At 40.5% G+C, this 14,362-nt stretch overlaps 1 protein-coding gene across 1 annotated transcript; it reads left to right on the top strand.

Moving 5' to 3' along the window:
• Positions 1-2,232: 2,232 nt before the first annotated feature.
• LOC101859643 (V-type proton ATPase subunit S1) lies at positions 2,233-4,737 on the top strand (the record flags this gene model as incomplete). Its single annotated transcript, XM_005099636.3, is given in 2 exon segments — positions 2,233-2,482; positions 4,174-4,737. Coding segments are annotated over 2 exon segments (466 nt in total), but the record flags the coding sequence as incomplete, so codon positions are not given.
• Positions 4,738-14,362: the final 9,625 nt, after the last annotated feature.

Genomic DNA, 14,362 nt, shown 5'->3' with positions numbered 1-14,362 from the left:
GGTCCAGTGTTGCTGATGGTTTTATGCTGATGACAAAGAGTGGTATTTTGAAATATTGGGGATATTGATAAATTAATTAAAAAGTTTGTAAAAACTTACGACCTCAGTGAACTTGGAAACTGGTAAGATCCAATGACCGAGAATTATATCCATGAGAGAACATAGAATTCGTACACAATAGTGGATAAACGTAGCGCTAGCGGAGCTAGAAAAACACGTTTGACTTTCGCGGGGGTAACCAGCGAACTGACCAGCGGCCGGTACCGCGGTTCTCAAGTTTCACCGTAGAGCCTGACGGCTGGTGAGATAAAATCGGCATGTTCAACGAAACCATACACAAAAACTTTTGGTTTTTCTTTGCTGAAGCTGTGCCATGGAGCCTGTTGAATATCGCTCAGTTATCAAGTTTTTACACTTGCAAGGAAATTCCCCTACGAGCATTTTTCAGGAAATGGTCCAAGTTTATGGTGACAAATGTCCTTGTTATAATATTGTTACGTACTGGGTAATAACATTCAAATCTGGATTCATTTCGGTGATAGATGAAGATCATGAAGGGCGCCCATCCTTTGTGGTAACTGAAGTGAATGTATCCATGGTGAAGAAACTGGTTTATAAGACCGACATATAACTGTTAAACAGCTATCAAGTGAAACGGGAATCAGTGTAGGGTCAATTGAAATGATTCTTCGTAACCATCTTAACATGAATAAGGTGTCTGCGTGGTGGGTACCCAGCCTTTTGACAAGTGAGCTTAAAAAGCTGCAAAACTCTCCTTCGACTTGAGTCCAATGACACAAATTTCTTTTTTGAAATGCTGACTATGGATTGAACATGATTTATCATTTTGATTCAAAACAAAAAATGTCCTCCTTTCAATGGAAAACCCCATCTTCTTCCTCACCAAAGAGGGCAAAGGTAAAACACTGTCAAGTGGAAAGGTCATGCTGTCGTGTTTCTGGGATTGTGAAGGTGTCCTCATGACTGACTACCTGGAAAATGGAAAAACAGTCACAGGGGACTACTATTCGGGTTTGGTGATAAAACTGGTCCGAATTGGTGAGAAAAATGTTTATAACTCAGTAAAGGGGTCCTCCTACTGCATGACAACGCCCTTGCGCACAGGACACAACAGACAGTGCAGCTTTGAAATCCTGTCACACCCAGCTTATTCACCAGACCTGTCGCCTTCAGGCTTTTTTCTGTTTCCTAATCATAAAAAATCACCGAAAAGATGTCGTTTCCATGACAACGAGGACGCCATTGAAGCTGTGGAAAACTGGTTAGGGTTTTCTTAAGGACTTTTGAAGTTCAAAGAGAGGTGGCAGAAATGTGTTACTCTGCATGGTGACTATGTAGAGAAATGAAAGTATGTGTGCCAAGTTACAAAGCTCTATCTTTATTCCTTCATATTTAGACCAGACTTTTTGAACCCCCCTCGTATTGTTGTTGTTTTTTTTATGGAGAAGATTTTTCTGCTGCTGTTCTGCACATTTGTAAAAGCGTTTTATTAATTTCTGTTTCCTTCCCTTTGACACACCCTAAAATCATTGAGAAGGTATTTTGCCAAGACCTTGTATGTTAGAGACAACATGGGCTTTAAAGTATACACCCTAATGACACGACAGGGATGTTGTATTAAATATATTGACTGCTTAGTGTAAGACTCCATCAAATGCCACTTTAAAAAGTGACATACGATGGAGTCTTACACGGAGCACTCAATATCTTTCCTGGAATCCAACTTACATCCTTTGCTTTTAAAATGAAGAGCCTTACCATTATATTACATCAGGGACATCAGTTCCTGCTCTGACTGTTGTGCACCTGATTAATTGATGGTACATATTACAAGATCATCAGTCGTATCAAATTTATGACATTAAGTTAAAGTAGTGTCTGCTACAAATAACGACTGTTAGAAATTAAAATAAGCACATGAAAACAGTTTTGGTCTTCCAAGGTAACTATAGAAATATAGCAGTTCATAAAAGAAATGTTGAAAAGAGTTCAGTTTGTTGTTCACTAAATTTTTGAAAGTTTTTGTCTTTTTTTTTTCCTTCACAAGTGTGGACAGCTAACTTTGTGAAATAACTAGATAATAAAGTTCAAATTTGTAAGAAACAAAACAGTTTTGCGACTTTACGCTACCTGTTGATGCACTGTCTTCTGACAACGTTGATTATGCTTAGTGAAGAAATATATTCTTGACACTTTTGTTTTCTTTCACAGAATGGAGGTGATCGATCAAAAAGACCGTTGGAACATCTTGAAGGTTGTACTGAGGTTGGTAGATACTGAGAATGTTGATGCAGAGAACAAAACAGAAATTCGTAATGGGAGCCTCATCAATACAGCTCTGGACTTTAAAGTGCCCATCCTGTACTCATTCCACTGCACATCGATGAAACTGTTCCTTGACGCCTTGGACAATGAGTATTCATACTTCAAGGGAACTTATGTCAAATTCACTGGTTTCCAGGTATGGATTTTCTATAAAAACAGAACGAAAAAAAGATGGCTTAGATAACTCTTGTCGTGATTTTACTGTTGATGAAGCATATTGTCTCACTACTAAATACAGTATACATTGTTTTGAAGGCAGAGCATGAGTTAAGTCCCTTGTCTGGACAACAGGCTGAGAAAAAATATTTTTTTAAATACGAAAAGAAAATTAAACTCCACTCGAATTCAAAACTTCGTGAAACAGAATGGGTTATTGACCTCTGCACTACAATCACCGGCAGAAAAATATGTTTTACAATAATGTATTTTACCATTATCATATTCACCTAAATGCATATATATCTACACTTCTGACAATTTCGCTTCCTCGAATATTAGTTTCAAAGAGTGTGGATTTCCTGATATTAGCATAAGGAGACCTTTGTAGGAGTAGAAGAAATTATCCTTTGATCTGACCCATTATTTTTTTTATCAACAGAATATACTTTTAATAAGTATGGCATAAAAATCAGCTATGGTAGGCCAATCCACAGAAAATGACCTTTGGAAGTTATGAAACTATATGTATATGTTTTTTCTTTTTTAAAGAATATTAATTGGTTTGTACTGTTTTTGTTAATATTTTATTATGAATGTTCTCTCTTCTTGTAGTGTTTGCATCATTAACAAAATTCTTTTAATGCTTTGACCTGCACTCAGAAGAATTGCGAAGGATGAGAAAGAATCAATACACTTTTTTGTGTGCGATACGAAAGCTGATGAAAGTACAGTGGAAACCTGATATAACAGGGATGGTGGGAGTAGAGAAAATGTCCTGTTATATCCGATCCCTGTTAAATCAGAAATGCCCGGAAAGTAAACATTTATGGACTAATCCAGCTGTACTTATTCATGGGTAGTTGCCCTTGCCACAGGTACCCACGAACAGGGGTTTTTGCGCAAACTTTCTCCCTGCCTCCTCAAACCACATCAGTAGAGCTTGGTCCACAGCATCTGCATCGGGTAGTCTCATCTTCTTTCCATCCAGAGCAAACTTCCCATTGCAGTATGCTGCCACTATCTTCTGTCTGTGCTTAATAACGGTGTGAATCGACCCTTGTGGAATGTTGAACTGACAAAAAATCTCTGCCAGTGGAGCTTGCTTTTTGTCAACCGCCTGGATTGTTTCGTATTTTTTTGTCAATTGAAAGGCATTTTCTCTTGCGATTGACATCGTTGGTGACACATTACGCGTCCGTGTTGCTAGGTTTCTGGCCAGATCGAGGTCTGCAGCACACCGCAGCCCTCTCTCGCTTCACAAGTTGCGTGTGCTAGCTGTGGCATGGCTTGCGTAAGCTTGCTCCATCACTGCGTTACTCTCCTCTCTCTCTCTCTCTCTCTCTCTCTCTCTCTCTCTCTTTCTCACACACACACACACACTTTTTACACGTTGTTAACGAGCCTTTTTCCCTACTATAAGCGGTTGGGCTCCGATGAGGCCTTGTTATTGCCGATACCTTTTAATAGAGACAAAGAGTAGGAAAATACGGGGATTTAAAAAATCCCTGTTATTACCGGGCCTGTTATATATGGTTTCCACTGTATAGTGTCTATACTATTTCTTGGTGTGTACAGACTTTCGTATTTTTTGCTCCTGTTCTGTCTCAGCTAAGAGAAATGACTCGTTGTCTGATCTAGCTTAATTGAAATCCTCGTTTCTTTTCTCAGTTCCAGCCATTCCATATCCAGAACGACCGCTTCTACAATTCAGTGGACTGTGTGGGCTTCTTCACCTCTGGTATCTGGATGGGACTTGTCCCCGTGGCCCTGCTGCTGACCATACTGCTGGGTGGCACCATGATGCTGCTCAACCTGTCCATCATGGACAGATATGATGATCCCAAGGGCAAGACCATCACGGTCCACACCCCAGGGGCTGATTAGATGTTGCTGGACAGACATTCTGCCGATACCTTCTTTCTCCCAGTTTTGTGATGTCGTACGTTCGTAATGTGATTGTGTTTTTCCAAGTGTCTCTCTTGACTTACTGAACTCTGTGTAATGTAGATAGATATTATATCAGGACAGAAGTCTTTGCGCCGAATGCTGATTTCAAGCATTAATTATATTTGCATTGGTTCATGGATTGCAAAAAAATATTTTTTATTAACAATCTGGCCAAGGTGGTCGGCTGACTACTAATAGCCCAGGTCCTGCAAGTTGATTAAATGTGAAAGTTGAGATATGACCAGTGTATTTCTTCAGTGTTTTTGTGTATCTAAGCATTCCAAAGAAGCGCTATGCTACATTATGTCTTAGTATAGTAAGCTGGGACTTTTTGTGTATCATGCTTGTTGTGGTTGAGAAGAGGCTGAGCAAGTTTTTTTTATGCTTGAATGTCTGTGATTGCTGTTTCAGCTTCTTCTTAGCCTGTGTTGTTTTTTAATGGACAACTTTAGTTCTGGGACACCCTACTCGTTTAACTCATTCGCTACGTATTATTTTCGGCTTGTGGGCGAATTTTTTTCGGGAGGGCGAAATGAGATGATGACTAGTGCGCAGTTCACAGGTCTTGGGGGGCCATAAATTCAAATAAATATCAACATATTATATACCAACATTTTCAGTATGGTTTGTAGAATACATCTGTATTGTTTATTTGAGTATTTTTCAACTTTGGTTCCTGTCAGAGGCGATTATGCAACACAATTGTGATTGGCTGCGGATAAAATTTGAAAACAAAAAATGTATAATCTCAGATGAAACTCAAAAAATATGTTTGCACCAAGTTAAATTATACATCAAAATAACCATAAATGTATATAGAACAGGAAAATATTGAAAAATGAGCAGTTATTTACATACATTCCATAATATTTGTACATTTCGATCATAACCTCCGATATCGAAAAAGAATAATTTTGAAAAAAGGACCCTAATTGAAAGAAATACTCGTATCTTATATATGGAATTATTCAGAATTGCATTTGGAATAAACCTATACATGTATTGGGTGGTACTTTTTGAGTAAATTCACCAAAAAGTAGTGATTTTGGGGAGAAAAAAAATATTTTGACTATTTAGATCTAGATCTAGGCCTAGATCTAGATCTAACACTCAAAAATATTGATTTCTCAATTACAGTGCACTGGCAATTTGAGTCCAGTAGTATCAATATTATAAAGAAGAGTCCTACACTTCTTTAGAGAGAAAAATAATTTTACATTTGTTGTGTAAAAGTACTAAAAACTGGTGTCTGGGCTATAATTTGGGCTTCGTGATAAAACAATGTCGCATTAACTTCGAAATCGTGTTTCAAAACTGAATCAAACCTTCCGATTTTCGGTGGAAACGCTTGACCCGGAAGTCAACTTTATATTATGACCTTTATTTTAACATGGATATGTGGATTCGAATAGAAACCAAGCTAAAATTGGACGTCGGTTCTCGAGCCGCCGGGGGCGGCTTAGCGTACTGACGGCACTTTAGCCGCGCCGCCCCCCACGGCTCGGCGTAGCGAATGAGTTAAGAAGTGCACTTGTAAAAGGATAGGGCGGGCTAAATTTTAGGTCTGTTTTCCTGATGGCCTGAGAAACGGGATGTATGAATGTCATGATTTGAAAAGTCTCCTAAACACCTTGTATGAGAAAGTTACAGCAAATTGGTAGTGGTATCTGACTCAGTTTTTTTCTCCTCAGACAAAAGACAATAAAGGTGTTTGTCTTGTGTCTGTTCTCTTGTGATCTGCAGACCAAATGCTCATTATATTACCAGTTTCCAAAAAATTTTGTTCTGCCCTCTTCTGCAACAGATGATCTTATCATTACTGTCATTTATGTGCAAAGTTTAGGTATTGGCATGAAAATGTTCCGTGTGAAATGTGATTGTGAGACATAACCAGAGCATTTACCCAGAGTATTCTTTGGTTCTGTTCTAAGAGTAGCTTTCATAAATACAGAAGTGAATATTTGTGTTGGGGAGGCCAGTGGGTGGTTTCAGAAGAAAACCGGAGTGTTGAAGTACATAGCTAGTGTGTAAACAATATCAATTTTAAGATCTGAGAAAACGCATCTTTGGAGTTTTCTTATCCCAAAATTATGTGGACATTTTTGTTGTCTGAAAGGCCCAGAATATTTTTGAACTTCTGACATAATAGAAAAGGGGGGAATCGTAGGAAGACCCAGACTTTCTAGTACGGGTATTGGATCAATTGGGTCAGTAGAATCATGGTCTCGTATGTCTGCATAGGGCTCAAGGAGTATAGAGCTGTGATTTGTGGGTCTTGCTCCCCCCTCCCCTTCTTCTTTTTAAGCCGAAAAATAGCTACAAATGTTCATGTAACTGATAGCGATTACTACAGATTGGCATGTTCGTCTCTGGAATTATTTTGGTGAATACTAGTCGTTTAGCTTGTTCCCATAAAATGGGTTGAAAATGTTGGTTCATCGCTTTATATGAGTGTTTAAGGCTTGTACGTCCTCTTACTGTATTATTTAGTTTTGACCAGTTCAATAAATGTTGAATGTAGCAGTGTATTTTGGTTCATTTGTGTTAGTTATTTTGTGGGGGTGCTTCCACTTCAACATCTGCTGCTTTTTCTTTCCTAATCCTTACTATCGTCATTTTCCCTCTACTTCTTTTGTATGTTTGTCACTCTCTTGTGAACTGCTATTTCCGGGGTGCCTTGATAGTCGAAGCAGACTTTGTGCTGTTGAGGCTAGAGAGGTGAGCAGTGTAAGCCTGATTCCCTGTGTAGACTTCTCTGTTGACATCCACCCCTTGGCACTCATATGACCTCATGCAGTTGGGAGTGGGTGGTTGGCGGGCGCTCTAGTGTGGTTTGCTCCTTCTTTCCTATCAAGCATCTATTGTCCTTATCCCCCCTTCTTCTTTTTTACGTTTGTTACTCTCTTGTAACACCTCTAATCCTCTGGCGCTCATATGACCTTATGCAGTTGCGAGCGCCGTAAAACCTCTACTAAAACTAGACTAACATGCAGTTGGGAGCGTTGTTAAACCTTACTAAAACTTGGACATCGCTCTAGCAGATCTACTTTGGGTGGTTGGCGGGTGCTCTGATGTAGTTTGCTTCTTCTTTCCTATCGAACTTATCTCCCCTTCTTCTTTTTTATGTTTGTTACTCTGTTGTAACAGCTCTCATCTTCTGGCGCTCATATGACCTTATGGTGTTGCGAGCGCCGTAAAATCTCTACTACAACTTTAAAAACCCTAAAAGATCTACTTTTTTCCCCAATTGAGTGGATAGTTGGCGGATGTTCTGGTGTGGTTTGCTCCTTCTTTCTTAATAAACATCTGTCATCCTTTTTTTGTTGTGTTTGCTACTCTCTTGTAATGCTTCTAATCAAATCTTTGGCACCAATATGACCTTATTGTGTTGCGGTGCCATAAAACTCTTACTAAAACAAATTTTAATTACCCCCAGTTGTTTGGGTGTTTTTGGTCTTGTTAACTTTTTACTTTTACAACTTTCTTCACTGAGTGAGGACTCGTGGAAAGCGAAAGTAATCCCATTCTTTCCTTCATTGAAATCAATAAATCACTTTGTACCAATACTGTTCGAACCATAAAACAAGCAGCCTCGAACCCAACGAAAAAGCACGACCCTAGACAATGAGTCTTTAACCTTAATCTGTGAACCTTTTTCTCCCACAACGAATTCTATCCTGGTCTAAACAATCGATAACTACACCTGGATCATCACACATAACACGTACAAATAAAATAGATCTAATACTTATTTATCATTCCCCTTGTCAAACTTAACATGTCGGCGTGTTTCGCTGACGGAGCGTGCGTTTAGAGAGAGTGACCGTGCGTTTGTAAGTCTAAATTATATAGTAAAAACCCCGTCAGATGATGAAAGCGTGCGTTTGAGCGGAGCGTGCTTTTGTATGGCGTGCGTTTAGGCGGACACTACTGTACGTTATAAGGTCTTCGAGCGCAGCTTATTAGGCTTATTTGGCTAATCTTTAATCCTATAGAGGCCTGTCTAGTGTTTTACGGCATTTATGCATGTCGCGCATCAGGCCTAGATCTAACTAAACATTACACGCAGTCACTCAAACTCAAACACCAGGCAGAAACCTTCTCTCAAAGATACATTTCCAGTGACCAATAAAAAAACATTTTAGTCCCCCCAATCTTTAATCCTATAGATGCCTGTCTAGTGTTTTATGACAGCATTTACGCCCCAACATTAACATTTATCCGACCAGCCCTAGACCGCGAGACCTATGCGTCAGTGGAAAGTAGTAGGGTGTGTAAACGCTGTCCATCACTCTCTTTGTACAGCGTGAGGGGCACTCTCACCAAATATCCGGTTTTCTAGTAAATTCTAGGCTTGTCTTATGCAGACTGTGCAGGTTGGAGTGAAAATTACCCCTTGCCAAGCTTAACTTGTCGGCGTGTTTCGCCGATCGGAGCGTGCGTTTATAGGGAGTGACCGTGCGTTTGTACGTCTGAATTATATAGTAAAAAAACCCGTCAGATGACGAAAGCGTGCGTTTGAGCGGAGCGTGCTTTTGTATGGCGTGCGTTTAGGCGGAGACTACTGATACTTGAATTGAAAACACCCATAAGAATCGCAGTCATTGCGTGTGACCAAGCAAGGGTCTTCTTTCAGCTGACCTGAATAATTTCAAAAAGTTCACAGTAACTTTGAGTAACAAGAACGTGTCAGTTTTGTATGTACATGTGTCTTTTTGTCAGTTTATTAATTACAGTGGAGTGGAGTCCACTTATAACGAGTCCTGAAATAATGAAAAGTCTGTTATAAAGACACTATTCTAAAACCTCGTTTTTTCCCTTCTTTATCTTTGTGAATAAAATACTGCTATTGCGCAATCAGAGAGTCACGCGGGTCGGTTATAACGGGATATTGCTGCTGCTGTGCACAGCGCACAGACCAATTAAACATATAAAACCTCGCCAGTTGAGAAAGTTGTTGGTGATCCAGCGAAAAAAAAGAATGGGAGAGCCCACGCGAACCAACAATGAAGGCCGGGGCGAATGAGTGGGGAGGGTGTGGCATGGGCAGACGAGCAGAACGCATCGGATAGGCCAACCTAGTCTAGATTACCTAGGCCTACCACTAGAATGCCTCTCACTTCTCTGGTGCGGGATGGAGAGGTCACAATGCTCTAATAGGTGGAGTGAATGTGTCACGTGCGCAAGCAGACGCAACGCACCACAGGGTGGGGTGGGGCGGGGGACAACACAGTGGGCGAGTTAGCCTAGAGCCAGAGCCCCTTCTTTCTGATCGCCAACGCAGAGCTGTCAACATTGCTAGTGCTAGAGAAAGAAACCTGATTCGATTTTTGATCAAGTTTGACCCAGAGATCGTGTTGAACAAAATCATCATCAGGGGAAATACAAAAAGGAATAAGCAGAACACCAAACTCATAGATTAGGCCTACTTTACTACTTTACTATTTCCCTCGAATTTATTACTGGATCCCTTACAACGAAAATCCTGCTATAACGGACATTTCGCACCGGTCCCCTCCCTCTCGTTATTACAGGATTCCACTGTAATCTCCCGTACAACTTTCAATTCCGTACAAGTAGATCTACTCCATACAGGTTAGCTTGTCCCGGCAACAGAGATATAAACGTCAAGAAGTGGTTGGGAGACTTATGGTCAGTGCATTTCGCAATCTGTGTATGGAGCATTCAGATACTTTCGAGAAATTGTGAAAAAAAACTTTTTTTATTAGTCTTGTGCACGTTTTAGACTCTTGATTTTTTACAATTTATTTAAGTTGTCATGAATAATTATTGATGCCAAGTAAAATTTGAGAGCTGGTTTTTAAGATTTTGCCAAGGTCAAATGACTGCCGACTGGAGTTTTCAAATTTTGTTCCCTACGCGCATAGCAAACTGCAGTGATGATATCTCTCTCTCTTATATATGTCTTCTTGTATCGTTTATGAATTTTTTTAAAAAGTGTATGGCAAAGGTCTTGAACTGAATATTCCAACATTATAAAAAACCAAGATAGATCTAGACATGAAGTAGTGCAAGTTGTTGTTTTTTTTTTTGGGGGGGGGGGGGGGTTCGGGGGGGGGGGGAGGTTTATGTGTCATGACACGGTGGAATCAGGCACTTATCAATATCTGGGCATGGGGATTTATTCAAATTGGTACCAGTATTATATCACAGTTTGCTCATTTATTGTCTTTCTCTTGATCCATCTATCTTTAATAGAAGTCGAGATATTTGTGACTGAAGGAGGTGGGATCTCAGTTGCCTGGTTTCAGAAGTAAAAGCAACTGATTTCACCAAAATGCCTCAAATTAAATTAAATGTTAGTGTTTTAATGCCCCCATCAACACAACTCGTGTAGGAAGTGGGCTTTGACCTTGTATTACGAGACTACGAGGGGGGTTCAAGAAATCTTTGGTCTAAATACTAAATATGAAGGAATCAAGATAGAGCTTTGTATCTTGGCACACATATACTCTTCAAAAAAGAAACTTGACACTTGATAAATTTTGAATATTAGATTAGGAAACAAAATTGTAAATATTAGGGACAGAGTTTTATAAAGGATCAAGTGTTGTCGCCCAAACACCAATAGTCACGTGCAGTGCACATCAAAACGCCCGCATAGAAGAGTTTTTACTGAATCCATAATGGCGGCCTTGACCACTTTCTCGTGCTCAGTGGTGGACTGCAATCAATTCAGTATTCTGTAACATCTCCCACTGGCGTACAAAAAGCCACAACAACCACGGTTCACACAGTCCATGTAACACAACAGTAGACAACTGAAAAATGCCAAGGCTGACTGATGCTGAACGCAATAATGCAATCGGACGATTGGAAATAGGGATGACTCAGCAAGCCGTGGCAAGGTATTCTGGCGTGTCTAGACAGATCATTGCTGCGTTATGGACACGATACAACAACACCCAAAGTGGTAATGACAGGCTTAGGTCAGGTCGACACAGGGTCACTACTGCGGCCCAGGATCGATATCCGTGTGCGCCACCTTCGAAATCAAACCACAATAGCAATGTCTACTGTTGCTCAAATCCCTGGACATGGGAGAATTTCTGACAAGACATTCCGCAGTCGTCTCAGGGAGGCAGGACTCTTTGCTTGATTATCGACGTAACGTGTTGACCGCTCACCACGTGGCAGAACGTCTCCAGTGGTGCCGGCACAGAGTGACATGTGACAGGTACAGAGATGAGATCCTGCAGCCTCATATTGTTGCATACCTGAACGCGAATGCTGGCATTTTGCAGCAGGACAACGCTCGTCCGCATGTTGCACGGGTATGTGAAGACTTCCTGCATGCCAAAAACCTTCCGACTCTACCATGGCCGGATTTGTCTCCAATCAAACTTCTGGGACGAGTCGGATCGACGTGTGTGGCAGATGAATCCGCCACCTCAGACACTTCCAGAGCTCCTTGTGACACTCCAGCATGAGCGGCAAACTATCCCGCCACATGATATTGCAAACTTAATTGCATCTGTTAGTCGTAGTTCCTGTCACGGTAGTCACAATTCGGATGCCGAGCAGTGATCAACGCAATACCAGGTACTGACTTTTCATGTACGCCATTCTGTTTACAAGCTTGTGCAGGACATTCGGTTTGTTTACCGGGATTAAAGTTTTGCACGTGTGTATAGTTATCTACCAGAACTTTGCCTTATTTTGTTCTATTTATTAGGTTCGTTTTATTTTTAAAATTCAGTTTTAAAAGTGGGTGTCAGGCTTCTTTTTTTGAAGAGTATACTTTTATTTCTCCTCATAACCACCATGAAGAGTAACACATTTTTGCCACCTCTATTTGACCTTCAAAAGTCCTTGAGAAAACAATGACCCAGAATGGGTCCCTAACCAGTCTTCCACAGCTTAAATTGCGCCCTCGTTGTCATGGAAACGACGTCCTTAGAGTGATTTTTTAAGATTTGGAAACAGAAAAAAAGTCTGAGGGGGCTAGGTCTGGTGAATAAGCTGGGTGTGGCAGGATTTCAAAGCCGCACTACTCTGCTGTCTGGACTGCTTGTTGTGCCTTGTACGCAGGGGTGTTGTCATGCAGTAGGAGGATCCCATTACGAAGTTTTCCACGCTTTTTTCTCACCAATTCGGATTGCAATTGGTCGCTTTTAAGCACAACGGGCTTTCCCGAGAAATGTTGTTTTAAGAAAATAAAAGTTAAAGTTTTTGGATTCTGAAAATACAAGGAGAGTTTTCTGTATAACCAAAATATACTCACCAGTGAAACCACAGTTCTCCTATAGGTAGGGAAATGCCCACTTTTGGTGTTGGTCAAGATTTCTGGAAAACCCCGAAAATATGGGTTAGCCCGCTTGTCCTTAAAAGCGACCAATCGACCAATTGTATCAGCAAACCCCAGTAGTAGTTTCCTGTGAATGTTTTTCCATTTTCCAGGTAGTCAGTCATGATAATACTGATACCTTCACAATTCCAGAAACAGGACGGTATGACCTTTCACTTGACGGTGTTACCTTTGCCTTCTTTGGTGAGGGAGAAGAAGGGGTTTTCCTTTGCATGGAGGACATTTTTTGTTCTGGATCAGAATGATAAATCCCTGTTTCATCCCATAGTCACCATGTTTTTTAAGAAATTTGTGTCATTGAACTCAATTTGAAGGAGAGTTTCGCAGGACTCGGCCCTCTGCTTCTTTTGCTCACTTTTGTCAAAAGTCAGGGTACCAACCGCACAAACAACTTATGCATGTTGATGTTAAGAAGGTCATGGAGAATCTTTTCAATTAACCCTACACTGATTATTGTTTCAATTGTGAGCTGTTTAACACTATTATTAACAGTTATAGTGTATACGTCAGTCTTGTAGAACCAGTTTTTTCACTATGGATATATTCTCTTCAGTTACCACAAAGGATAGGCGCCCTTCACGATCTTCATCCATCACCAACATGAATCTAGATTTGAATTTTCTTACCCAATATGTCACAGTATTATAACGAGGACATTTATAACCATAAACCTGAACCATTTCCTGAAAAATGTCCGCATGGGATTTTCCTTGCAAGAGTAAAAACTTGATAACTGAGAGATATCCAACTGGCTCCATGGCACAGCTTCAGCAATGAAAAACAAACGTTTTTGAGCATGGTTTCATTGAAATTTCATTACTCTAGCATGATTCGTTCATACCCAGACCAAAGGCTTATTGAACCCCCCCCCCCCCCCCATATCAGGGCCAACCGAGGCTGATCTCAACAAAAAGACGAATATAGGCCTACTCAATAAAAAGTCTCCCCATTCAGTAATCGAACTCGGGTCTCTTGCGTGAGATAGCAAAATGCATAACTATTACACCATAGACGCCGTTGAAGTGTTTTGAAATTATGAAAATGATGACAGATGAGCAAGTATTCTTCAGCTTCAGCATTTTAAGTGTAAACGGTGATGGTTCAGACCCGGTTGGGGAGTTGAGGTGGTTCAGTTTGTTTGTCTGTTTCTTTGAATACAGAGAAGCACATTGACAAATAATGGTCATTTGGTTTGCACTTGCAACACGATTAGGTCATGTAAGTGCCGAAGATTAGAGGTGTTACAAGAGAGTAACAAACATTAAAAAAGAAGGAGGAGAGATTATAAGGATGATATATGTTTGAAAGGAAAGAAGAAGAAGACAACACCAGACCGCCCGGCAACACGGTCATTTGGTGTTGGGAAAAAGTAAGACAGACAGACATAAACATTAGAGAGAGAAAGTTAAGAAGTAATAATAATAATAATATATAGCATTTGTATAGCGCATATCCCCGCTCAGCAGCAGGCTCTATGCGCTTTACACTATATTATTACCCCAGCAGACCATAGAACACTCCGAAACATTCTCAGCTTCCCGGGAAGCATACAGTGCGAGCAGCCGATTAAGCGCTCAAACA

This window comes from Aplysia californica, unplaced genomic scaffold, assembly GCF_000002075.1.
Source record: "Aplysia californica isolate F4 #8 unplaced genomic scaffold, AplCal3.0 scaffold00220, whole genome shotgun sequence".
Classification (NCBI taxonomy): domain Eukaryota; kingdom Metazoa; phylum Mollusca; class Gastropoda; order Aplysiida; family Aplysiidae; genus Aplysia; species Aplysia californica.
This window is presented reverse-complemented; position numbering and strand designations above follow the sequence as displayed.